The sequence below is a fragment of the Microtus oregoni genome, unplaced genomic scaffold, assembly GCF_018167655.1.
Source record: "Microtus oregoni isolate MIOR12 unplaced genomic scaffold, Mior012 000004F_ref0000308, whole genome shotgun sequence".
Lineage (NCBI taxonomy): Eukaryota > Metazoa > Chordata > Mammalia > Rodentia > Cricetidae > Microtus > Microtus oregoni.
Genome location: NW_024543063.1, coordinates 30,948,877 through 30,976,127, shown reverse-complemented (window position 1 = coordinate 30,976,127; position 27,251 = coordinate 30,948,877). Strand labels below are relative to the sequence as shown.

Here is a 27,251-nt window from a genome sequence, read left to right as displayed (position 1 = left end):
GCAGAACGCCTCAGGATGCAGCTGCTGACTCCTTACCTGCATGTACCGAGGGGGTTCCCAGGGCACAAGGTCAGACAGGAACTTGAAGAGGAAAACCAGGGCCTTCTTGCTGCAGCTGTGGTAGCCAAGTGAGCTCCCAAAGGATTCCTGCAGAAAGAGATCACATCAGGTACTGCTCAGTAGGTGCCCACCCTGTGGGCTGTGCTGTCTAAAAAGAGTTCCGTAGCTATGGTTGCCCCAAACAGAAGACTGCTGCTGAAAAAGAAAAGTAACTTTGGTTCAGACTTAAAACTGTGCCAGATGGCCAAGTTTATCAGAGGAAAAGCTATGACTGCTGTGGAAATAATAATAGTATCTCTGGACAGAATGTGGGGGCTCGGGTCTCTAATTCCAGAACTCTGGAGGCTGAGACAGGAGGATTGTTACTGGAATACACAGTGAGTTCCAGGCCAGACTGTACTAATAATGAGACCCTGTCTCAAGACAGCAAACAATGAGAACAAGAGAGAGGTACAGATAGAGCTGGCTCAGTAGGTGGAGCGTTTCTCAAGCATGCACAGTGCCCGAGTTCAATCCCCAGCAACCCTTAGAGAAACAGGTGAGGTGGTGCAAGCCTGGACTCCAGCACTCTGGAGGTGGAGGAGGAAGGAGAAAAGGTGAAGTTTATCCTCAACGATATAGTGAGTTTGAGGCCAGCCTGGGTTGCGTGAGATCCTGTCCCAAAAACAGTTAACAAAAGAAACAGAAAAACAAACAAAAATAGTAAGATTGGAACCCTGTAGCTATCAGAAGCACAGTCTGTCCACCAGGCTAAGGCTCTCAACAAATATGTTCGTTTCATCAGCTGAGACTCTGCTGAACACATTAATCTCCATCTCCAAACTCACCAAAATCAGAAATGTCATTACATGATAGGCAGCCAAGGAAAAGGTCCAAAGTGCTGCCTCCTGACCCTGACCAAAGATACTGAGTCACAGAACAAGGGTCGAGCCGGAGGCAGCCCCGCTACTATAGATGCTGTAATGGGATAGGGCTGAGGCACATGGTGAGGGAGCAGAGACTTTAAGACAATCACCATGCTGAGTTTGTCATACAAGAGCTTGCAAAGAGAATGTCCACATGTGAGAACTGCCAACCTCCCCTAAACCACACAAACTCCTGCTATGCTGGCCATGTGTGATGCATGTTTGGGACCAAACATTGAACAGCAAGTGAACTGAATGAAGCCTTGCAATGGTTTTGGGGAAGCATACATGTTGTCAAGATCAGACAATTCTTTTTCATGTTAGACTGCAGACACTAAGCACCATTCAGCCAGATGGTGGTGGCGGTACACGCCTTTAGCCTTTAATCCCGGCACTTGGTAGGCAGAGGCAGGTGGATCTCTGAGTTCAAGGCCAGCCTGGTCTACAGAGTGAGTTCCAAGACAGCCACGGAGAAACCCTGTCTTGAAAAATAAAACAAAAAAAACCCGAACAACAAAACTAGACACCATTCCACAAGAAAGGGAATTGCTGATAATGCCATGCTAGTTTCTGAAGCCAGGAAAAGCAGCTCAGAGACAGACGGTCTGCAAAGGCACGGGAAGCAGCTCAGAGACATACACGGTCTGCAGAGGCAAGGGAAGCAGCTCAACAGCCCTGGATCCAGACTCAAAAGCTTAATGGGCCAGGGGCTGCATGGTACAAAGACAATGTCAGCAACCAAATACATACACAACATTAATAGGGTTTTGTTGGGGGTTTGTTTTGTTTTTTGGTGTATATGTGTGACAAAGTCTCACACCTGGCTAACCTGGAATTCACTAGGTAGCCTCAAACTCAAGAGATTCATCTACCTCTGTCACTTGGGTGCTGTGATTAAAGACAAATGCCATCACACCGTGACTTACATTAATTCTTTTTTTAAAAAAATATTTATGTATATGGGTGCTTTGTATGCATGTCTACACATCAGAATGGCATCAGCTCCCATTACAGATTATGAGCTACTATGTGGGTGCTGGGACTTGAACTCGGGACCTCTGGAAGAGCACCCAGCATTCTTAATGGATGAGCCATTTCTCCAGTCCCACATTGGTAGTTTTAAATATATATATAGATAGATAGATAGATTAAGAGCCAAGCAACATGGCTGACACCAACTTAAAAAACAACAGATCAGGACAGGTGACATGGCTCAGTGGGTAAGAGCATTTGTACACAAGACTGACAACCTGAGTTCAACTCTCAGATCACACAATGTGGCAGGAAAGCGTCGGCCCTCAGTCCGAGAATGGATTCGGTTGTGACCCTAGCCTTTAATGACTGAGCCAAGACTAAGGCTTTAATCCCAGCACTCAGGAGGCAAAGGCAGGTGAATCTCTGAGAGTTTGAGGCAAGCATGGTCTACAAAGCGAGCTCCAAGACAGACTCCAAAGCTACAGAGCAGGCTTCAAAACTACAGAGAAATCCTGTCTCGAAAACCTTCCCCTCCCATCCCCCGCAAAAAAGAATGGACTCACGTGGGAACTGCAAGGGCTTACAAGAAAACAAGACAAGAACCTTTGCAACCCTAGTTCCTTCAACAGCACGGAGTTGTTCTTGCAATGTGCACTCATGTCCTCCCAGGCAGAGCAGACAAGAGTGGACTTACTTTAATAAGTCATTACAACTGGCATTTGTTATCTGTTTATATGCTTCTAGGGAAAAACATGTTTTCGCCTTGTCCATGTTTTGCAGCTTGTCCTTGTGGTTACATAGAGCCTTACTCCCGTGACTTAACACTCAGGGTATAAACTGTCTAACGCTGAGTAAGTTAGCTATTGCATTAAGACTTCACTCCACTCCATTTTCAGGCTCCACCCTCCCAGGTCTAACTGCCTCAAAAGTGGCAGAGACCCCCTGAGAGCCATGATCTGAACCTCCATGCATGCACACACCATGGCAAAGGTTTCTCTCTCTCTCTCTCTCTCTCTCTCTCTCTCTCTCTCTCTCTCTCTCACACACACACACACACACACACACACACACACACACACACAGAAATGAAATTAATTTAAACATGCCTTTAATCCCAGCACTCAGGAGGCATAGACAGATCTCTGAGAGTTTGAGGTTAGTCTGTTCTATATAGTGAGCTCCAGGCTAGGCAAAGTTACAGAGAGACCTTGTCTCAAAATAATAATAATTATTACTATTTGCTAATAGATAATAATAATTAAATAAACAAATGGTTAATTTAGGGCTGGCAAGATGCCTTAGCAGCTAAGTGTTTGCTGTGCAAAAAGTTGACAACCTGAGTTTGATTCCTGGAACCCATGGTTGGAAAGCATCTGGACTCTTACACACACACACACACACACACACACACTCACACCACACCCCGGCCTAAACCTGTACTCATACCAGCTGGCCAAGGATCTCACTCCAGACTTTACCTTGGGAGCACAGACTCAGCAGGCCTGGGATGACCCGAGATCCGTACTTTCAAAGTCCTCCCAAGGTAAGACTGATCGCTCTCAGGCTCAGGAGCACAGTGCAGACAAAAGCAGAAGGGGGGGATGGAGGTCACGCAAGGAAGAGGCACATGTCTCAGAACTTTCACAGGAGAAAGAGGCACAAAGAAACAGCCACTGCTTCTACTCTGCTGAACAGTTTCCTGATGGAGGAAGGTCATTGGCTAATAAAGGAACTGCCCTGGCCCATTTTATTGGTTAGAGGATAGGTGGGAGGAGTAAACAGAACAGAACGCTGGGAGGAAGAGGAAGTGAGCTCAGACTCGACCGCTGTCCTCTCGGGAGCAGACGTCATGCCCCGCTCCCAGCATGAAGCTCCGACCCAGGATGGACATAGGCTAGAATCTCCCCGGTAAGCGCACCTTGGGGTGCTACACACAGATGATTAGAAATGGGCTAAATTAATATGTGAGAATTAGCCTAGAAGAGAATGGGCCAAGCAGTGATTAAAAGAATACAGTGTCCGTGTAATTATTTCGGGGCATAAGCTAGCCGGGCAGGCGGCTCGGGTGTTGGGGACGCAGCCCCGCCGCCGCCCCTTATTACTTCAGTTTCCCATCTTAGAAAGTTTCAGAAAAAGGGAGTCCAGCAAACAGGGGATTCCTCCAGGACGAACGCAGAGCCTCTGGGCTGTGAGCAGAGCACAGGAGAAAACTTCTAGGGTCTGTCTTGACCAAGCTCGCCAAACTGACCCCTCTATCACAGAGAACACAGCACGGGACGCCAAGAGCCCTCCCCTGAGCCCTCTGGAACATCAGTTTGTCATGACCCACATCCCCAGTGACTCACCTTGAACCAGTCTGCGTAGGATGGAAACACAAAGGGGCCTTCCAGAGTAGCCTGACGCACAACCAGGAATGCGGTGACCATGCTGTCCAGATGGTAGCTCTCAAAGGCATGGGCCATCAAAGAGGCCACCCAGTCTGCGAGATTATAACATCGTCAGAAGGCAGGTGAGGGCAGCTCAGCCCACTCACAAAATTCGACTATCTGAGCTGGGAGGATGTACACACCCAAACACGAGCTTTAGATGGCCAGTCAAGCCCATGCTGAGTACAAACTGCCTCAGACTCACAGAAGTAGCACTAACATCGACAGACAGACGGACAGACAGACAAGGTTCTATTAAGTCCTAAGTAAGTGAAGGGCATCACTAATGTGTTAAGCCTCTACTCATTGGGATTCAGCAGACATGAGCACGCAGATAACACATACGTGTGCTCAAGGCACCATGGGGCTCCCAGAAACACGTACCTTTAAGAAGCTGCTGTGCCTCGGGAAAGCAGACAACCAGTGTAGACAGACAGGAGAGCACATACTGCCAGTTCACCTCCTGCGTCTCCAGGACTTCCTGCAAACGGCCAACTGACTCCCCTGGACCCAGCATCACCAAGACCTGAAATAACAGCCCTAACTCCTTCAAACAGGCAACCAGCCCCTCTGCTCACTCTCTCAAGCCCATCCACTCCAGCACCGGAGAAGTGCAGACTGGGGAGGAGCCTCAACAGTGGCCGCCATATTTCCCCTCTCTGTAGTGGTCCCCACTGGCTGGAAGCATCCTCATCTGCCCAAGGACAAGGTCAGCCTCCTAATCCTGAACCGCAATCCTGACAGGACAGTTGTGCCTGCTGGGTACTCCTGAACCTCCTCACAGGGGCAGTGTTCACAGGAACCAGTCTGATCTCGTCTTAAACCTGAAATCCCCATGCAGGGAGCGGACCCCACACTCACCCTGCAGTACAGAGTGGTGAGCTCCTGACAAGTCTTTGCAAAGCTCCACTCCTTCTGCATTTGAATGGCATCAGACACTGCACAGGAAAGACAAACTTCAAGTCAGAGTTCACTACGGAAAAAAAGCAACCAAACAAAAACCCATTTTTCAAAATGTGAAATAAAATGAAAAAAGGAAGTTTTTTCCAACGTGAAAAGACAACCCTGCTTTAATTTCTTTCCCAACTACTGCAGACACTGTCATTTCCTTTGTTAACTGAGGTAACCCTTCAGTGTCAGAGGAATTTTGGTTCCAGAAAACAAGGCTGTTGGGCTCTAGGGTAAACTGTCATTATCTCCAAGAGTCTCAAAGTGCTCTATTTAACCCACAGGGCTCAGAGCCACAAATCTGCCTAAGGATCACTGGTATGTCTATCAGAGTTTCCCCAAAGTATAGGGAAGAGACCCCGAGTGTGCGGGGGCTGCAGCGCAGCATGGCGACTACCTTTCAGCACGGGCCTGTGAGTCAGAATCTGCGTTAGAGTGTGGCTGAAGAACCTCTTGTGAGAATCCGCTCCGATCACACCACAGCACGCATGTCCAGAGTATGCACTCAACCTACAAAGAGCACGAGGGGTGCCCAAGGAGGAAAGCATGGCCCCTCGCCTGGAGCACCTGCCTTCAAGCCAGGGAGGCACTTTCTCCGCCAGGCCACACGGCCACAGGTGGCAAATGAACGCAGGGACATGTAGTTTCAACAAGAGAGAGGAGAATTATCTGAGGGTGTCAAGAGTCCAGAAGCAGGCGATTAGATACAGATTAGGAAGGTTGGTGCTGCATACCAAAGCTGAAGACAGACACGTGGAAGGGGGGTCACACAGGGCACATGACAGAAAAGAGGGGCTGAAGGATCCCACACCCTAGATATCTGGAGGTTAAACAGGATCTCAGAGAAGGCTAGACAGACCTCCCGGTGCTTCGGCAACAATCTCCCCCAAAGCCGTTAACTGGCAGATAGTACCCAGTTGGCTACTGCTACCGTTGCCGCGTTTAAGAAGCCATGCTTCCCAGGGAAGCAAGCATACAGTTCATATGAACAATAGCAGGTCTCGCAGACATACCAGCCCCTCGCTGCCTGGTAAGCCGACGTCACCTGTGGACCAGCGTCCAGGGTATCAAGTGCAACTGACAACAAAGCACAGGACAGAAAACAAGCATCAGCCCCATGGCCTGTCCTGTGTCACCCAGAGCACTCTTGGTCAGCAGACCAATTTCTGCCATGGGTCTCTGAAGGTCCAGAATCTCCTCGGATGACACTGAGTCCACCAAGCACCTAAGTGCCACCAGACACTGAGATCTGCAAGCCTAAAGTTCAGGAGAACAAGCAGAACATAAATTCTGTACGCGGTGCTACGAACTGAACACGTCAGGTTAGTACTCTGCAAATGTGGGGCCGGGAAAGATGGCTCAGCAATTAAGAGCACTGGCTGCTCTTCAGAGAACCCAGGTTTAGTTCCCAGGACCCGCATGGCAGTTCATAACTGTAACTCTACTTGCAGAAGGAGCAATACCCGGCTCTGGCCTCTGTAAGCACTAGGAACACACACTGCATAGAGATATACGCAGGTAGAATACCCATATGGTGTGGGAAGTCCTTCCGTCTATGTTTTGCCTTTATTGGTTAATGAATAAATCTGTTTCGGCCAGTGGCTTAGCAGAATAGAGCTAGGTAGGAAAACTAAACTGAATGCTGGGAGAAAGAAGGCGGAGTCAGTGAGAAGTCATGCACTGTCACCATTGGGGACAGTCGCCTGCCCTGGAGCCTGCCGAAACTTTGCTGGTAGGCCACGACCTCATGGTGATGCACAGATTAATGGAGATGGGTTAGTTTATGATATAAAAGTATGACAGAAATATGCTTAAGCTATTGGCCAAACAGTGTTTTAATTAATAGTTTTGTGTAATTATTCCGGGTCTGGGTAGCCGGGAACGAACAAGCAGCCCCCCCCCCCATACCCATATGTAGTAAAAATAATAAGGATAATAATTGAAAAAATTAGCTGGGCATTGTGTTGCATGCCTTTAATCCCAGGACTCAGGAGTCAGATGCAGATTGATCTCTGTGAGTTCGAGGCCAGCCTAATCTATGCAGTGAGTTTCAGGCCAGTCAGAGCTACAAAGTTGGACCCTGTCGCAAAATAAATAAATAATTCATTAATAAAAAATGAATTAACATGGGATCATGAGGAAGAACTGAGAACCAGACCAAAAAGAGAGAAGGGCATTCACACTACATATATGACGTAAACAGGGCCTCTGGAGGCAGTGAAGCAGGGGTGGGTAGCTTCAGGTGGAAAGACTGGAACCTGCTAGAAGGGCTCTTAAGCAAATTAGTCAGTTACAGCCTGGGGCTCGACACAGAAACTTACAAGTCAGCATTCTCTGCAGGACGTCAGTAGCAACCTGCCAACAGAAAGGAAATTCTCTCAGGAATTTTCAAGCAGTCTCGTGCTGGCAATACACAAGAGAATGTCTTGTTAGCTTGAAGCAAAATAAGAAAGTGCCTGAAAGGTATTCTTCCCTTGGAACCCTTCCCACTCTTGGGAGTGTCTTCTTCATTCCCTTAACAATGCAGGTAAATTCTGCTGAGGGTGTGTGTGTGTGAAAGAGTGAGAGAGAGTGAGAGAGAGAGAGAGAGAGAGAGAGAGTGAGAGAGAGAGAGAGAGAGAGAGGTGAAGGCAGGCAGGCAGGCAGGCAGGCAGATTATCTTTAAAAAGAGACAAGTCTTTGCGGCAGCATGATGCAAAGTTGAGAGGTGGTGCAGTCAGAATTCATTCCAACACACTTGGGAAGTGGAATTAGGAAGATCTGACGGTCAAGATTAAGCTGGGTGTGGTTGGCACATCCCTCGGATCCCAGCATTCGGGAGGCAGAGGCAGGAGGATCAGAGTTTGAGGCCAGCCTGGTCTACATAGTGAGTTCATGGATAGTCAGGGTTATGCAGAGTAACCCTGTCTTGAAAAAAAAACCAAACAACCCCCACCCCACCCCCAACACACCACCAAAAAAAGTCCAATTCTCTTCCAGTCTTGTTTTTCTTTCCTACCCGGGTCATCTTTTCAGGCTCCCCAAGTCTTGGTTCTGAGCCTTGCGGAAATGCGCTTGAAACCAACAGTTGCACAAAACCTGTGAGATTAAAAACAAAAAGCGCAGACTAGTTTATAAGCATGATGGTCTCCAAACAGCAGTGACTCACAGACGCCCCACCTCCAGGGAGTACACGTGGGCACAGACCAGGGAACTGCTCTCAAGCAGAGCGCCCTTAACCACTGAGCCATCTCTCCAGCCCCGCTGTTCCAGAATTTTAAAGATCAGAATAAGGAAGCCTGGCCGGGCGGTAAGCAGGTATACACCTGAGTTTGAGTCCGGCCTGTTCTACATAACAAGTTCCAGGCCAGGTAGAGCTACATAGTAAGCCCTGTCTCAAAAAACAAAGCAAAGAAATCCACAGGCTGCCTGTCCAGACCAAATGCTTCTCATCTTCAAGTTGGTGTTACATCTGCTGGCAGTACAATCTATCACTTAGACAGCAAAAGGAGCTGGGGCTACCCAAGGGAAAACCCAGCTCCTGCCACTCAGGAAAACAGATGTCCATGGTTGGCCTGGTGAGTTTATTTCAGGCTAGGCTCTAGGCCCACAGGAATGGGAAGACTGCTTTAGACCCCAGGGTCAAGAAGAATAGTTGTCCCCAGGGACCCGCCTGCTATGAACATACCAGAAAGCATGGCTTTAGTGGCGTCAGAGGATGGGCTTGGCATTTCTATCTGTTCACACAGAGCGCAGAGGTTCCTGAAGAGCCACGTGGTCATGGCCTGCATGTCAGGATGGCTGAGGACACAAAAAAAAAACAAGGTTGGAAATATTGGCTGGGTAAGAATAACGCCATGTAGCTGTCGAAGGAGAGAAAGATGTCAGAACCTAACCCATAAGCCACAGCCTCGTGGCTATACACAGATTAATAGAAATGGGTTAATTTAAGATGTAAGAGCTAACAACAACAACAGAAAAAAAACCAAAATAAATAAATAATGGAATTAAAAAGTAGCTCAGTGACAATGAAATAATCACTAGCAGGTTCATCCCTATCCTGTCCCCCCAAAACAACAACAAAAAATGCCTTGCTGGTAGAGAACCTATTTTGAATGATTTCAACCCTTTTACGTTTATCCTAACGACGGTTAGGACCTGCACTTTCAGCTCTAGTTCAGAAATTATGTGTACTTGTTTTTCCTCTTTCTTTCTGAAACAGGGTCTTATACAGCCCAGACTACACACACTTTGTAGCTGAGGTTGGCCCTGAACTCTGATCTTTCTGCTTCAACCTCCCAGTATCAGGATTATGGCTGGATGCCACCACATCTGGTGGTGTTAGGAATTGAATCTGGGGGCTTTGGGCACGGAGGGCAAGTACTCTACCAACTGAGCTACCCCCCAAACCTCTGTCTGTGTACTTATGAGTGCTCTCCCGGGCAGAGTATTTCAGGGTGATTATCTTACTGTGTTTTGCCATGTTTGGGCAGGGCTATAACACTGGCTTGTTTGTTTTTTTTTTTTTTTTTTTTCAAGCTGGGATTTCACTGTGCCACCTGGCTAGCCAGGAACTCTCTGTGTAGACCAGGCTAGCCTTGAACTCACAGAAATTCCTGCCTCTGCCTCTCTCTTGGGTGCTGGTATTAAAGGCATGTGCCATCACACCCAGCTTTGCACTGCTAATTTAACTTACTTTATCTAGTACTAAGAGGAATATGCAATAATTATCAAAATGTGCATTTCACCTTTAACCCTGTCCACTTTTTTCTTTATATTTGATGTCCTGATGTGTATATACTAGGAAATGTGCTCTCCATGGAATTAAGTTTATTAATCTTCTCTAGCCTCTGAGCTTTGTCATATTTAGGTCTTTCATCTTTTTTCCCCCTGAGACAGGGTTTGTGTAACCCTGGATGTCCTGTAACTCATTTTGTAGCCCAGGCCTTTAAGTCTGAGACTCACCTGCCTCTGCCTCTCAAGTGCTGGGATTAAAGGGGTGTGCCACCACTGCCCAGCTCTTCTCATCTTTTTATACTTCCACTTTAATTCTTTCTTTGATTCACGCTGGTCTGTCTGTCTGTCTTTCTCTTTCTTTCTTGATATAAGGGAAAAATTGAACTTTTTGACACAGCGCCACCTGGTTTCGTGATATTTCAACTCTGTTTGATGTACCACGCTAGACCTCCAGCCTTATGGATTAGAGGGGCCTGAGGTTCCAAACCCTTCAATGGCCTTGCAACCAGGCCTTTCTGAGACTTTTCCACCCAACCTCCTGAGGTATAAATGCTTGCAATACTCAAGTTTTTATGAACAAATAAAGCAGCCTAGATGGCTGTCTTTCACCCCGCTGCTGATGCTTGCTGACTATCTTATTGCTGGTCCCTGTGCTTGACTATTCCATCTTTATCAAGTTATGTCTTGTCATAAAAGCTCCTTATCTGGGTTGCCACCAAGCCTGACAGCCCGAGTTCAACCAGGGAACCAAGCAGTGAGAGGTGACAGGAGTCCCACACAAGTCTTTGGCACCCACGCACCTGCACACAGACTAATAAAGTCAGGCTCCCAAGGTGATTTCAGAAAGGAATAAATATCATTACATAGATCAACCATGTTTAGCTGGACATCTCTTTAGTTAATGTTTTTGTTGCGTTTTCGGAGACAGGGTCTCATGCAGGCCAGGGGTGGTCTTGATCTTGGAATATAACTGAGAGTCACCTTAAGTTGTTTGACTTTATGTTTATTTTAAATTTTATTTAAAACCTTTTTATATGTAGAGTATTTTATACATCTGTATACCATATGCACGCCATGCCCGCAGAAGTCAGTAAGCATTATCTCCTGGAACCTGAGATACAAATGGTTATGAGCTACCATGTGGAGGCTGAAAACCAAACGTACGATGGCTCAATCAGTGAATTGCTCCCTGTGCCCAGAGCTGGGAAGACAGAGACAAGACGACCCCTGGGGCCGTTGGCTAGCTCCCAGTTCAGTGGGACCCTGGGTCAAAATGGAAGACACCCAACACTAACTCCGGCTTCTACAAACATGTGTACAGGTGTGCACATACAAGCATGTACATTTACATATATACACAAAAAAATCATCACAAGGCATGAACAAAGAAAGCATGCATAAGGGACACTTTAATCCCAATAAATGTTCTCTAAATAAAAGGACATATCGGAACTGGAGAGACGGCTGAGTTCAATTCCCAGTAATCACATGGTGGCTCACAACCATCAATAATAGGATCTGATATCCTCTTATGGCCTGAAGGTATACACCACAGCACTCATACATAAAAAGATATAAATTAACAATAACAAAAAGGACATGTAATCAGGCCAGTTGGCTTGGCGAGTGAAGGCACTTAGCACTAAAACTTGACACACATACACATACACATACATACACATACATACATACATATATATACACACACACACACACACACACACACACACACACACACACACGCCCCACCACCGAATCCACATGGTTGAAGGGGAAACTGACTCCTTCTCTGACCGCCACGCATGTGCCATGGCAAATACACTTCCCACCCCACAATAAAGAAAGCAATTAAATTTTAAAACAGCCTAAAAACATAGCTATTTAATAAAAGAAAGGCCATGTGATATTAAGTGATGCAGAACGACTAATAAACTACGGTTGTAGGGCTGGAGAGATGGCTCAGTGGTTAAGAGCATTGCCTGCTCTTCCAAAGGTCCTCAGTTCAACCACATGGTGGCTCACAACCATCTGTAATGAGGTTTGGTGCCCTCTTCTGGCCTGCAGACATACGCACAGATAGAACATTGTATACATAATAAATAAATATTTAAAAAAAAAAAACTACGGTTGTCGGACTTTCTTTTGGGACCGCCAGCTCCCAAATAATGACAAGGAGACGTCTTATTAATTATGGGATCTTGGGGCCCAAGTAGCTCTTATAACTTAAATTAACCCACTTATATTAACCTACATTCTGCCACGTGGCTAGTTAACTCTCCTCCATAATGTACACACAACTTCCTATGGTCCTACTGGTGAATCTCATGCACTTAGATTCCAACCCTGAGTTCTCCTCTCTCACCAGAAGCCCCTCCCACTCTCCTGCCTAGCTACTGGCCATCCTGCTCTTTATTAAGGCAAAACAGTGACACGTCTTCACAGTTTGTTCAAATATCCCACAACAAACTACCTTTGAAGTAGCTCTTGTAGGCTCACAACACGGTGCACGTGGAGACTCCACACAGCTTCAAGCAGCAAAGAGTTCTGAAAAATACAGCAGCATTAGCTCAGTGCATGCATCTTCCTACAAATAAGCTCAGGTTATGCTCATGCGCCCACAGAGGAAAGACAGCGTCATAGCATGGCCTAAAGGACTCATCACAGGCTCCCATATGAACAGCATTCAAGTCTCTAATCGTCCTGCATGGCTTTTCCTCTGCCACCTGACAGCACTGACCTCCTCCCAGTAGTCTCCAGTTAGTCATTCCCAACCCTTTCTACACACTGTGCCCTACACATTCTAACTCACAACCTGGAAACCATCATCTGATCTCTAACATGCTATGGCTCAAGAGCACACTCATACAAATACATGGACAGTAAAGATTCTTCTTTTTTTTTTTTTTTTCAGAGACAGGGTTTCTCTGTAGCTTTGGAGCCTGTCCTGGAACTAGCTCTGTAGACCAGGCTGGTCTCGAACTCACAGAGATCCGTCGAGTGCTGGGATGAAAGGCATGTGCTGCCGCCACCGCCACCCAGTAGATTAAAATATTAACGTTTCAAGTAGAGCTTACTAATATAATTAATAGGGTCTCATATAGTCCAGACTGATCTGGAACTTACTATGCAGCCAGGGATGACCTCATCTACGCCCCAAGTGCTAGGATTACAGGCATGTACCCCTGTGCCCAGTTTATGAGGAGCTGGGAGTCTAATTCAAGTGTCTCATACATGCTAGATAAAAGTCCTACCATCTGAGCTACATCCCTAGCTCTTATTAGTGTAGTTTTAAAATATATATTCTCTTGGCCAGGCTGTGGTGGCGCACACCTTTAATCCCAGCACTTGGAAAGCAGAGGCAGGTGAATCCCTGTGAGTTCAAGGCCAGCCTGGTCTACAAGAGTTAGTTCCAGGACAGTTAGGACTGTTACACAGGGAAACCCTGTCTCGAAAAAAACCAAAAAAAACAACAACACGTATGTATGTATGTATGTATGTATGTATTATGTTCTCAGGGCTGGAGAGATGGCTCAATGGTTCAAAGAACTGCCTACTCTTCCAAAGGTCTTAAGTTCAATTCCCAGCAACCACACGGAGACTTACAACTATCCGTAGTGAGATATGGTGCCCTCTTCTAGCCTGCAGGTATACATGCAGGTAGAACACTGCATACTGCATGCATAATAAGTAAATAAATAAATAAGTCTTTAAAAGAAAAGTGTATGTTCTTTCAAAGAGCCTTCGTAATAGTATAGCCAAAGAGAATCACGCTAACTTCCTAGGTATACTCTGTTCTATCTTTTCGGTGGGAGATGGAGTCTTACTACGCGGCTCTGGATGTGCTGGAACTCTACGTAGACCAGGCTGGCTGTGAACTCAAACATCCTCCTGCCTGTATCTTTCAAGGGTTGGGGTTACAGGCAGCTGTGAACCCTGTTCTAATAAATACGGCTAATGCAGGGTAGAAACTGACACACAATACTGAAGAGCACCACTTCCGCTCAGGGGCACTGGATGAACCCTCCTTCCAAGCTCTTTAATTGCTGAGGCGTCAGGCCACATTCCTACGGAAACTCATAGACCCAAACCAACAGAACACTGCTTTAAAAAAATCCCAAGCGAGGCCGGGCGATGGTGGCGCACGCCTTTAATCCCAGCACGCGGGAGGCAGAGGTAGGCGGATCTCTGTGAGTTCGAGACCAGCCTGGCCTACAGAGCTAGTTCCAGGAAGGACAGGCTCCAAAGCCACAGAAAAACCCTGTCTCGAAAAACCAAAAAAAAAAAAAAAAATCCCAAGCGAAAGAGCTTCAAATTTACCTGCACTTTCCATAATTCCTGGCAGAAGGTGAGCCGGGAGAACATATTGTGTGCCAACAGATGCCGAGCGATCTCTAACAAGGAAGACAGCTTCTTCTAAAAACAGATTTAAAAAAAAAAAAAAAGGTAAATTATCAAAAAAAATACTAAAGAAGTATGTTATTTTCCCAAACAGCTTAAAAGGGACATGTCCTCATTTAAGGGGCTGGTCTCTCACTCTTTGCTCCGAGCTGAGCAGCACAGGGTGGCTGGGCTCCAAGCAGACCTGACGCACACTGCAAGCGAACACTCTGGCAGAGAGTAACCCCACAGGAACTCCCAGCCTCGAGGCTTGATCCCGAAAAGCAGAACCTTAAAAAACAAAACAAAGCTATGGCTTTCCCTGACAGCCCAAGAAAAACTTTAAGAAAGACTTAAGTTGAAAATGCTTATTAAGTTGTAGCATCGTGATCTGTAAGGGGGAAGAATAGATAAGGGAGAAAACAAGAGACACAAAATGAAGATGATTTCAGGGCCAAATTGGCAGCCCTCAATAAAATTAGAGGCAACCTCAGAACCCAAAGTCATACACATATGTATGCATCACGTACCACAATGGAGATATTCCATTACAACAAACAGAGAAAACTTTCTTTATCGTCTTCCTTACAAAGGAGCACAATAAGCTGAACTCATAGGCTTTTGTTTTGCCACGATAGGGATAAAACCCAGGGCCTCAGCCACAGCAGACATGTCAAGCCACGGAGCTTCACCCTCGGCTCCTAAATTCTTGAACCTTATATATGAGTTTACTCCCAGTGACTTACGAACATTCAAGAGCAAACTGGGTAGGACTTTCTGACACTCTGCCCTGCACCTGACAGGCAGCCCAGGATCATAGGTACATTCAGTCCTCCGGGACATCAGGCAGAGGCTGGACAGCCGGCCCTCGGGCTGTCAGAAGGCTCCTGACCCAGTCCCGTGGCCTGCAACCCTTAAAGTAAAATGTTCTGGACAACCTAGAAACAGGCAGTGCTTACGAGTAAATCAGTTTCTGATTTATTTGACTTCCAAAACTAATTGCCCAAGGGTCAGGGGGAGACTGAAGAGATGGTTCAGCAGTTAAGAGCACTTGTTCTTCCAGAGGACCGAGGTTCAATTCTCACTACCTACGTGGTGACTTACAACCATCTATAACTGCATACCCAGGGGATCCAATCCCTCTTCTGATCGCCATGGGCACCAAGCATACATGTGGTACACAGACACACATGCAGGTAAAACACGCATACACATAAAAATAAAATCTAAAAAAGAAAAGATATATATTTATGTTTATCATACATATTTTATAATATATATATATGATATACACCCATTATCATCAAGGCTCTAAAAACCGCATCAATGAGGCCAGGTGGTGGTGGTGCACACGCCTTTAATCCCAGCACTTGGGAGGCAGAGGCAGGAGGATCTCTGTGGGTTTGAGGCCAACCTAGTCTACAGAGCTAGTTCCAGAACAGGTTCCAAAGCTACAGAGAAACCCTGTCTCGAAAAACCTAACAAACAAAAACAAAAAGAAGAAGAAGGAAAAAAAGCAGTGGCAACTTACGTATGAAGGAACTGGAGTGATCAGAGGCAGCTGAAGCACTGTCACAATCAATCAGTTTGCTGAGACACAACTTTTTACATTGTGGATCTTCTACCTACAAACCGAAACATAAAGAACTCCACTTTCACAGTTCCAGCTGTGTGCACACTGGGCACCCCCAAGTTTCCTTTTGTTTGGTTGGGTTTATTTTGTTTTTAAATTCGTTTTTGTATGTTCATGTTCCTGTGTGTCCTAGAATTTCTGTTGCTGTGATAAAAACACCATGACCAAAAGCAACTCAGGGAGAAAAAGGCTTACTTCAGTTTTATAACTTGTAGTCCTTCTCTCTGGGTGGTGGAGGCGGCGCACACCTTTAATCCCAGCACTCGGGAGGCAGGGGCAGGTGGATCTCTGTGGGTTCAAAGCCAGTCTGGTCTACAGAGTTCCAAGATAGCCACTACACAGAGAAACCCTGACCCCCCCCCCCCAAAAAAAAAAGATAAAAGAAAGAAACACGTAAAACAACTTGTAGTCCATCATCCAGGGAAGGCAGGACCCTGAAGGCAGGAACTGGTGGCGAGGCCTGGCGGATGCTGCTTACTGGCTTACTCACCTTGGCTTGGCTCAGCCCAGGAGAGGCACCACCCACATCAGCCATTAATCAAGAAAATGCAGCACAGACTTGTCCACAGGCAAATGGGGCAGGGGAGTCCTAACTTGAGAGGAACTTTCCTGAAGACTCTAGCTTGGGCTGAGTGGACAGAAACCTAGCCAGCACAGTGTACCTGCTTGTGTGTAAGGGTACCAGTTGGTGCAGTGTCAGCAGGGGGTTTCAGATCCCCTGGAACTAGTTACAGATGGCTCTGAGTGCCCGACACGGGTTATGGGAACTAAATTCAGATCATCTGTAAGAACAGCATGATGCGATACAGCTGGAGAGAGAGCGCTTGTGCTTGCAAATGTTTGATCCTCCGCACCCACTCGGTGGCTCCCACCCATAACTCCAGGTCCAGGGGATCTGGTGCCTTTTTGACTTCTGAGGGCACACATGTGGTTCAAACATACATGAAGGTATCATACACATAAAACAAAAACAGAAAACAGGATTGCTGAGCCATCTTTCCAGCTGGCTCAAGTTCTTTTACTCTTTTCAAGAATTATTACATTTACTACCCAACTGCTTAAATCTCCAAAGACATAAAGTACACTCAACTTTCTTATCACCTCGTCTGCACTTACCAGTTATTCGCCAGGGATACAGGCTTATAAGGATAAAAAGATTACGATCTGACTGGGCTCCAATGCCAGCTTCCTCTTACCTCTAGTAAAAGATCATTCATATTTTGGTGGTATCTCAAGAGTTGCAGAGCGGAATCCTTTAATTTCTGTTCCCTTTCAGGATCATATTTTTGCTTCTTGACTCTGCCCGCTAAAGAGATTAAAAATAATTTTTTCCCCAAAAGATTTTAGCGCAACGTACACAAGGTGACACCCTGAGCAGAGGCCCAGGGAGAGCAGCCCAAGATCAGGACGGTCACCTGCCGCTGCCGCGAGCAAACGGCTGGGACCAGAAAGCCTGGGGCCCAATGCTGCTTCAAGAGCAGCGGACTTGGGGCTCTGCTGACTCCAATTCCGCAGGTCGCAGTGCTGCGCCACCCTGAAGAGGCGGCCAGTGGGGAATGGACCCAGGAAAATGGAGGCCTACACTGGGCACTGACAAAGTGGAGGTCGGAGGTAGTGGTGGCGGGACCTACCCAGCAGCTCGGTCCAAGACTTTCGGAGACCCAGGGGTCCATCGCGAGCAGCAGCAGCCCAGGCCGGGGAACCCGACATAGTGACTGGAACGCCACTGGAGCCCGCGCTGCTTTCCAATTCGCGACGGCCGGGCGCTAGCGTTCATTGGCTAGAAGCACGCTTGACCACGCCCTTTGAGGGCGGAACTGGCTCTGAGGCCATGTTGGTTGTGGCACAGCTAGTTCGGGAAGCAGAGCAGGCAGATTCTTGCGGCAGCCTTGGTGCAATGCCACGGCGCATGACAACTAGGGGGAAAGTGGCGTAGAATTTGGAGCTCGAGTGGGCAGTGCGAATTGACTGCAGCTGATGGCGTGGTTTCAGACTAGACGAAGATAATGGCCCAGGCCTGGGAAGATGCTAAAAAGCTATTACCTGCTTTGCTCAAAAAAATACCTCCGGATCGATCCCCAATACTGGGCTGTGCTGATTTGACTCTGACTGTAGGAAAACTAACCGTAGGAGTAGTTGGGATACTGGGATGTGACTTTCAAAGGTTTACTTGGGAAAGACGAGGGGTTCTACTTTATGTGTGTACCTGAATCAGAGATGGAGGCACGGAGGACCCACATCCCTTGATGGATATCAGCTGGCATAGGACGCCTCAAGTCTCCACAGGTGGTGCCCCATTCGGGTAAAAGCATCCACACACTTCCTAGGACTAATCACTAAGAATTGAAGTGGGCAGATTCCCACCACTCAAAACCACTTTTAGAAGCCTGGTTGCTCCAGATTCCTGGAGTACAACTGATCATAAGGGAGAGAGGGGGAGACAAGGCAAAGAAGAAACTGAGAGTGTGAAGGGAAGCCCTTTCAGTACTAGTTGTCACTCGTCCTGACTAGAGTAAGCACACACAATGCACAAAGTCAATGCATTTTCATACATTTTTTCTTCTCTCTCTCCAGCCAGCAGAGTGCCTTATCGCTCTCCCAGGCTTCAGAAGATTTGACTGTACTTCCACCACTGGCCACAAGGTGGACTCTCCACCAACACAAATCTAACCTCTAAATCCACCCTGCACTCACTGTTCTCTGCAGGCATCTTCACAAGGAACACAACACAAAAGGGCCATTTTCCTCCGTTATAAAAGAGATGATCTGCTTGACCAGACAATGAGTACAAAAAAAAGCAATAGCCTGCCCCAAATCACACCAACAGACCACCAACACTAATACTTATTTTGAGTTTTCAAGCCTTCGTTGCAAAGATTCTTCTTTTAATTGCTGCTTTATAATTTGATTTCCAACAAGTACAGTGGCAGAGGTTAGGGATTCCAACTGCTCTGAAAACTGAGGCAAGAGGATCATTCCCACGCAGGAGTTTGGGGCAGCTTAGGCGACATAGCAAGACTCCCATTTCAAAAACAGAGCCGGAGCTCAACTGAGGTGGAGGCTGACTGGGGAAGACACCCAGTGTTGGGGGTGCACTCCACCCTCACGTGCACACAAATGTTCCATACATAGTCAGGAACACACACGTGCACAAATAAACGACCTGCATGCTGTATCCATGGTCATACAAACCTTTCCATACATAGTCAGGAACACACACGTGCACAAATAAACGACCTGCATGCTGTATCCATGGTCATACAAACCTTTCCATACATAGTCAGGAACACACACGTGCACAAATAAACGACCTGCATGCTGTATCCATGGTCATACAAACCTTTCCATACATAGTCAGGAACACACACGTGCACAAATAAACGACCTGCATGCTGTATCCATGGTCGTACAAACCTTTCCCATTACGACTGCAGCAATTCTCCTACATTCATTTCTTACAGTTCTGCGGTGATTCCCACAGGCTCCTTAACAGCACCGCTGCTGGGTCTGTTGTTTCCCTTTTATTTTCTCTTAATTTTTTTTTTTTGATTTTTCGAGACAGGGTTTCTCCGTAGCTTTTGGTTCCTGTCCTGGAACTAGCTCTTGTAGACCAGGCTGGTCTCGAACTTACAGAGATCCGCCTGCCTCTGCCTCCCGAGTGCTGGGATTAAAGGCGTGCGCCACCACCGCCCAGCTTTCTCTTAAATTTTTGTTTTGTTTTAAAAGATTTTGTTTTGTTTCATTTTGTTTTTTTAAGAGTTATTTATTTATTATGCATACAACGTTATGCCTACATGTCAGAAGAGGGCACCAGGTCTTGTTATAGATGGTTGTGAGCCACCATGTGGTTGCTGGGAATTGAACTCAGGTCCTCTGGAAGAGTAGCCAGTGCTCTTAACCTCTAAGCCATCTCTCCAGCCCCCGTTCATTTTGTTTTTTGAGACAGGGTTTCTCTGTGTAACTGTCCTGTTTGTCCTGAAATTCACTTTGTAGACCAGGCTGGCCTTGAACTAACAGAGATCCCCCTGCCTTTGCCTTCTGAGTGCTGGGATCAAAGACATGCACCACCACTGCCTAAAGATTTATTTTTATTTGTACAGCTGTGTGTTTGTGTGAAGGTGTACCGCATATGTGGGTGCCTGCAGAGGCCAGAACAGGGCGTTGGGTTCTTTGGGGCTGGAGCTGCAGGTAGTTGTAAGCATCTGACATAGGTGCTAGGAACTGAACTCTTCTGGGAGATTGACAAGTGCTTTTAACCAATGAGTCATCTCTCCAGCCTGTGTGCTTTGTTTAATTTTTTGAGGAGACAAAGTCTCAGACAGCCCAGCCTGGCCTCAAACCCACTCTGTAGCTGAGGATGACTTTGAATTTCTGGTCCTTCTGCTTCTACTTCACAAGAATCTTGGCTCTCAAGAGCATCCTGGATTGCTGAGAGACTCCTAGACCCAACAGCAAGGGTCAGGAGATAGTTTAAAAGATGACACAGAAGAGAAAAGCACCCAAGCATGAAGACAGATTTAAGACCAGACGTAGCTCATGCCTGTAATATCACCATCTGGGGAAGTTGAGGCAGGAGGATTGCTATGAGTTCCAGGTCAGCCTAGATGATAGTATGAGACCATCTAAACGAACAAAGAGAGGGGTGGGGAAAAGAAAATATATTGGAGTGAGGAAGACTCAAAGAAATACTCTGAGCCACCATGCAGAAGCAAAGGGCAGAATTACTTCCTAGGGCCTCTGGAGGGAGCTCCAGCCCTTCTACACTTTGGCTTCTGGATTCCAGAACTGTAAGGATGGCTTTCTACCTAAGTATGGTGGTAGGCACCTTTCGTCCGTCCCAGAGGCGAAGGCTGATGCTGGTGGATGGGAGCTCCGTGAATTTGAGGTTAGCCTGGTCTACACAGTGAGTTCCAGGACAACCAGGGACACATACTGTAACCCTATCTCAACAAACAGAGAACAAGAAAGAATGAATTTCTGCTGCTTAAGCCCCAGGGTCATCTGTGGTCGTTTGTTCTGGTAGCTACAGGAAACTCCTGCACCTACCACTGCTTCTGTATCATCATTCTCAGCATCAGCATAGTGATATTAGTATGGAATTTATTTTGATGAGGTGGATACCCTGAAGAGTACCAGGAACCTCTGTATGGATCACAGGTGGAAGGAGCTGCCCCGGCAGAGAGAGAACTCTATTGTAAAGGGCCAGAGAGTAAGTAAATATTTTAGCCTTGTGGTCCATGTTGTGTTTATCACAGCTACCCAACTTGCTAGAGTGACTTAGAGCAGTCACAAATATGTCACAAATAAATGTAGCTGTGTGCCAATAAAACTTAATTTACCGGCGCATGCATTGAATCCCAGAATAGTAAATTCTCTGTAAGTTCCCAGAGTAGATCTCTGTGAGTTCGAGGCCAGCCTGGTTTACAGGGTAAGTAAGTTTACAGGACAGCCAGGGATGCACAGAGAAATCCAGTCTCGAAAAACAAAAACAAAACAAGATAAAAACAACAACAACAACAACAAAAAACTTGATTTACAAAAAGAGTGAAGGGCCAAAATGTGACCCATGTGCCACAGTTTCCCAGGCTCTGCTCTCTCGAAAGATCCCTGTACCAAAAAGAGGAAAACACTGGGTGTGATGATTTATCCTCACGAGTCAGTAATTAGGATGGTGAGTAGAAAGGATTGCAGTGAGCTCCAGGCCAGACCGGGTAAAGCCTGTCTCAAGAAAAGAACAAAAAAAGAGGAAATCTAGATTGTCTTCCAGCCTTGCCATACTTGTCAAGTAAAGAACACGTGCTACCTATCTACGGGCATACAGTGAAATATCAAGAAAGTTACCGTTACTATTTTGCAAAGTGTGAGCAGAATGGTGAGAGCCACGTGCATGCCTGGTTCATTCCTCTCAATGCCATTTGCTGTTCTGGGCCTGATGACCAAGCAGTAACAACATTAACAACAACAAACTAGGCCAAAATCCCTGCCCTTGTGGGCTATGTGGTCTAGTGAGAGCAGAGAGCCATGAATAGGTAATATCAGATGATGCATGGTGCCGTGAGAGATATAAAGAATGGCAAATTAGGGCCAGGCTGGGGTGCAACAGAGTGTTAGCCTAGCATGCATGAGGCCTTAGGTTCCACCCACAGTATTACAAATGAACAAATAAACAAACAGATGTTATAAGATACACAGGGAGGGGCTGGAGAGATGGCTCAGAGGTTAAGAGCACTGGCTGCTCTTCCAGAGGTCCTGAGTTCAATTCCCAGCAACCACATGGTGGCTCACAAACCATCTGTACTGAGATCTGGAGCCCTGGCCTGCAGACATACATGCAGACAAAACCCTATTACATAGTAAGTAAACCTTTGAGAAAAAAAAAAGATTCACAGGGAGGAGGTGGGAAGAGAAAGGAGAGAGGGGAAAGTAGCAGCCACCAGGGTCTTTTTAAATATTGTGAAAACCTTGGCTTTCATTCAAGGGATTCTTGAAAGGGATCACTGGATCACTGGACCTGAACTGGGATCTGTGCTAAAAACACACTGAGGTGCTTCTGATGATCAGAATCAGTTTGTATTTGAAAGCTGATCTTCCAGGTAAGAAAAACTCTAGTTTTCACCCAGAGCCCGGGTCCACTATGGTGATGCCAGGACTTGGGGAAGAGAGCTGGGTGCTTTGAACGGCAAGAGCAAGAGTGGACGACTACCAACACCGAAGCGTGGTACTACCAACACCAAATGTGGCCAGGGGAGTTGCGCACGCTCCCAATCCTTCACTCTCGACTTTTAAAAGAGATGAGGGGGCTGAAGAAATGGCTCAGTGGTTAGGAGCTCTGGTGCCCTGGAGGACAGGAGAGTGCACTCAGTCCCCTGGAACTGGAGTCATGGGTGGTTGTGGGCTACCATGTGTGTGCTGGAAACCGAACCCAAGTCCTCTGAAAGAGCACTGGTCTTGACTGCTGAGCCATCTCTCCAGCCCGTAGGGAGTCCTTTTCTTGAGATGAACACTGCATGTATAAAAACGGACAAGAATCATCTAAACTCTTGCCGTGTGAAAAGGGGTTGGGCGGGGCAGTGATCAGGCAAACAGTACGAACTATGATTAGGATTGCACACACCCCGAGTCCCTCACTGAGAACTGGAAAGCAGACTCTGGAATACCCATGAGGAGATCTGCGGTTCTGTAGAGTATAGACACACTGAAGCACTGTGCACAGAGGTACAAGCTGTTGTCTCATGACTGTGGTAAAAATCACACGCAGAGCAGGGCATGTGATATGCCTTTCTATATAACTAGGAGATGTGCCTGTTTGTCATGGGTCAATGACTTTGTGAAGGAAAGTGTCTCAGTTAAGGGTTCTTTCTTTTTTTTTTTCTTTTCTTTCTTTCTTTCTTTTTTTTGGTTTTGTTTTGTTTTTCGGGACAAGGTTTCTTTGTGTTGCTGTGAAGAGACACCATGACTACAGTAACTCTTGTTTTGTCTTGGTTTGGTTTGGTTTTGGTTTTTCGAGACTGGGCTTCTCTGTAGCTTTGGAGCCTGTCCTGGAACTAGCTCTTGTAGACCAGGCTGGTCTCAAACTCACAGAGATCCGCCTGCCTCTGCCTCCCGAGTGCTGGGATTAAAGGCGTGCACCACCATCGCCCTGCTATAGCAACTCTTAAAAAGGAAAACATTTGATTAAGCCTTTTGATTTAAACATTTGATTACAGTTTAGAATTTTAGTTCATTATCATCGTGGCAGGCAGACATGGTACTGGGGGGTAGCTGAGAGTTCTACTTCTGGATCTGCAGGCAGCAGGAAGAGAGAGTGATACATTTGCCAGGCTTGAGCTTCTGAGACCTCAAAGCCCATTCCCGAGGGACACACCGACTCCAACAAGGCCACACCTCCTAATATTGCAACCCCCAATGGGCCTATGAGGACCATTTTTATTCAAATCATAAGGCCCATTTAACTTATTTGGGTTACTATTGCTATACTATAACATCATGACCAAAAACAAATTGGGGGAGAAAGGATTTATTTGACTTCCATATTGTAATCCGTCATTGAAGGAAGTCAGAACAGGAACTCAAACAGGGCAGGAATCTGAACGCAGGACCTGATGCAGAGGCCATGGAGAAGCCCTGTTTACTGGTTTGCTCAGCCTGCTTTCTTATAGACCCCAGACCACTCGCCCAGGGGTGGCCCTAGCTACAATGGACTGACCCACTGATCACTAAGAAAATGCCCTACAGGCTTGTTTGCCTACAGCCTGAGCTTCTGGAGGCATTTTCTCAATTGAGGTTCCCTTCGCGTAGATGACTAACACCTACGTCAAGCTGATGGGAAACCAGCTAGCACACCGTCGCCATAGTTCGCCGTAGCTGTCTCTGAGAAGAATATGAGTGGCTGGGACTGCCGCTGGGTGTAAGAGTTTCCAGTATATGCCATTTTTGAGTCTTTGAAGATCAAACTGGATTGAACTCAACCGGATAGTATGTATCGCAACCATTTCTTCTGTCTTACAGAGTCCAGGCCCCTGGGGAAGTCACGGATGCTCATCACATCGTCCAAGACCGGATGTCAGCTGTGAGGAGCAGGTGCAGCAACAGCTAGTGACCCACTGGAGACAGCATTCCATTCGTGTTGGTTCCTGGGTTTTCTGAAACAGATTCAGAGTTGGCAGGCGACTTCAGCTGTTCTCAACGGGCATCAAACACGCAGACGCTCTTACCTCTTAGTCTTAGTCTTAGTAGGTTCCCTTCTCACATCTCCAGCCCCATTGACTGTGTGTGTGTGTGTATGTTAACCATCTATTTCATGTGTATTGGTGGTTTTGCCTGCATGTATGTCTGTATGAGGGTACTGGATTCCGTGGAACTGGAGTTACAGACAGCTATAGCTGCCATGTTGGTGCTGAGAGTTGAACCCGGATCCTTTGGAAGAGCAGCCAGTGCCCTTAACCATCTTCCTAACCCATAAGCTTGTGTGTTTCGACGCATCATGCATCTGAAAGGATCCTGACTGCTACTCTCTCTGCAGTTTGGATGTTAGGGTCCCTCTTTTAATTTCAACTTCCCTCTGGACCCTGCTTGTGTCTTGCGGCAATGTGTGGTCCTATTCTCTGGATCCTTTCTCACTGCCCACTTCAGCCTCCGTGTCTCCAATCACTAAGCCCAGAAACCTCGTGACACCGATTCCCAAGTCCCTCCCTGGGAGTTGTCCTGGGTTCTTTCATTGGCCGAGCACAGCCTGACTCTGTTACCCCTAGAGATTCATAACCTTTATCACTGTCCTAAAAATAACCCTAAACACAAAGCCAGACTCTCACGTTTCAGCTTTTCCTCTTGGATCCTTGAACTCTGGCTCCCCCTGGCTGCATAGACTGTGACAAAGAGCACATTCAGGGGCCTCTGAATCCTGTAACACAAAGCCTGGTTGCTCGCTGCAAACAGTATACGTGGAGTCTCTGGGGAGAAGCCGACCTGAATCTGAAAAGGACTTGGGTTTGGAGGGCAAGGGCCTCAGGACTCTACTTTTGGCAGGTGGATCGGTTCTGCCTGTGTCTAGGTGAATGGATAAGACCTTTGCTCTGACACTGGCTATGCGCCTGATTCTCTCCGGCCTTGGTGCCAGGAACTTCATCTGTTTGCCAAGTCATTAGAGGCTCTAAAGTCTTGCACCCTGCAACTCATACCATGAAATGGCCTTCAAATTGCAGTCACGGAATACCTGAGGATCCAGCCCCCCCCCCCTTACCCTTCTGCTCTACAGAAACCGGAAACTGGGACTTTTTCTAGCATCTGTGTCTTTTTTTCTCTCTTCTTTTTTTTCATTTTTTTCCTTTTTTCTTCTTTTCTTTTTTCTTTTTTCTTTTTCTTCTCTTCTTTTTCTTTTCTTTTTCTTCATTTTTTCTTCTTCATCTATGTCTTTGAAGATGCTCACAGATTAATTTCCAGAGCTTTTCCATCTGTTACTGCATAATCATCAGCCCACAGTCATTCCCATGTGTTGCTACTACAGAGGAAGAATTTACAGCTCCCCCAGAAAATTCCCATTAGGATTTTCAAAGCACCAACCCAGAATATGGGCAAAAGCATGTATAACCCAGTTCCTACCAAGTACCCAAAGTCCATGCCTACCCATTCTCCTCTTCATTTTTTGTTTGTTTGTTTGTGTTGTTTTGAGACATGGTTTCTCTGTGTAGTCTTTACTGCCTGGAATTCACTCTGTTGACTAGGCTAGTCTTGAACTCATGGAGATCTATTTGCCTCTGCTCCCTGAGTGCTGGGATTAAAGGTGTATGCCATCACCATCCAACGCAAGTATCACTTTTAAAAATTTATTTATTTTTATGTACATTGATTTTTTTTGTCTGCATGTATAACAGTTGTGAGCTGTTGAACCATCTCTCCAGCATCAATGCCACTTTTTTGTTTGTTTGTTTCTCTATAGCTTTGGTTCCTGTCCTGGAACTAGCTCTTGTAGACCAGGCTGGCCTTGAACTCACAGAGATCAGCCTGCCTCTCTCTGCCTGCCAAGTGCTGGGATTAAAGGCGTGCGCCACCACCGCCCAGCTAATGTCACTTTTTAAAAACTTTCTTTTTATTTGTTCTTTGTGTTTTTTTTACATCATGTCTCCCAATCTCCCCATCTCCCTCTACCCCCCAGAGATAAAACAAAACAAAATTTAGAGAATAAAGAGAGGGGAGGAAGAATGGGAGAATCTCGTCATGGAAGCTGCAGTGTGACACAGTGAGTCACGTAGTAAACCCCTTTATCCACACATTTATACATGTAGGTGCTCGTGCCGGGGAATCATCAATCGAGGCCCTTGGTCTCTGCTACACCATCAACACTGAGCCAGCACTGGGACTCTCCCTAGACATCCCATCATTGTCTGTGTTGCTAAGATCCTGCAACCCTGGGTCTTCAGGACCAACTCCCCAAGGAAATCATAGATGGGAAGTGGATGGGCATTTCTCTCACACTCATGCTACTGGGAACAGTTGAGTAACGGGACAGCGCTCCTGTGCTCACTACTTCAGAGCGAGCTCACCCACACCTCCGCCTAGCGAGGTGTAACTTCCTGAAAGTTGCAGCTGGTAGACGGCAAGGACAGCTCTCCAGCTGCTACAACCTCAGGGCCATTTCTCCCACCTGCTTCAGGGGTTGACGGGGGAGGAGGGGTCAAGGGCACTTTTAACTGTGGGAAATCGTGGAAAAGCTGT

At 46.7% G+C, this 27,251-nt stretch overlaps 1 protein-coding gene across 1 annotated transcript in view; it reads right to left on the bottom strand.

Annotated features, from left to right (window-relative positions):
* Positions 1-17,750, bottom strand: part of Fanca (FA complementation group A) — a 55,978-nt gene extending 38,228 nt beyond the window's left edge. Inside the window, exons 1-15 of the mRNA XM_041649572.1 lie at positions 17,672-17,750; positions 17,237-17,346; positions 15,939-16,032; positions 14,565-14,698; positions 14,348-14,443; positions 12,501-12,574; positions 8,982-9,094; positions 8,313-8,392; positions 7,636-7,669; positions 6,328-6,391; positions 5,712-5,824; positions 5,228-5,304; positions 4,751-4,892; positions 4,286-4,419; positions 37-147 (exon numbers count right to left, since the gene is read on the bottom strand). Coding sequence (XP_041505506.1) covers positions 37-147; positions 4,286-4,419; positions 4,751-4,892; positions 5,228-5,304; positions 5,712-5,824; positions 6,328-6,391; positions 7,636-7,669; positions 8,313-8,392; positions 8,982-9,094; positions 12,501-12,574; positions 14,348-14,443; positions 14,565-14,698; positions 15,939-16,032; positions 17,237-17,346; positions 17,672-17,750 — 1,455 coding nt within the window. The remainder of the gene's footprint in view (positions 1-36; positions 148-4,285; positions 4,420-4,750; positions 4,893-5,227; positions 5,305-5,711; positions 5,825-6,327; positions 6,392-7,635; positions 7,670-8,312; positions 8,393-8,981; positions 9,095-12,500; positions 12,575-14,347; positions 14,444-14,564; positions 14,699-15,938; positions 16,033-17,236; positions 17,347-17,671) is intronic.
* Positions 17,751-27,251: the final 9,501 nt, after the last annotated feature.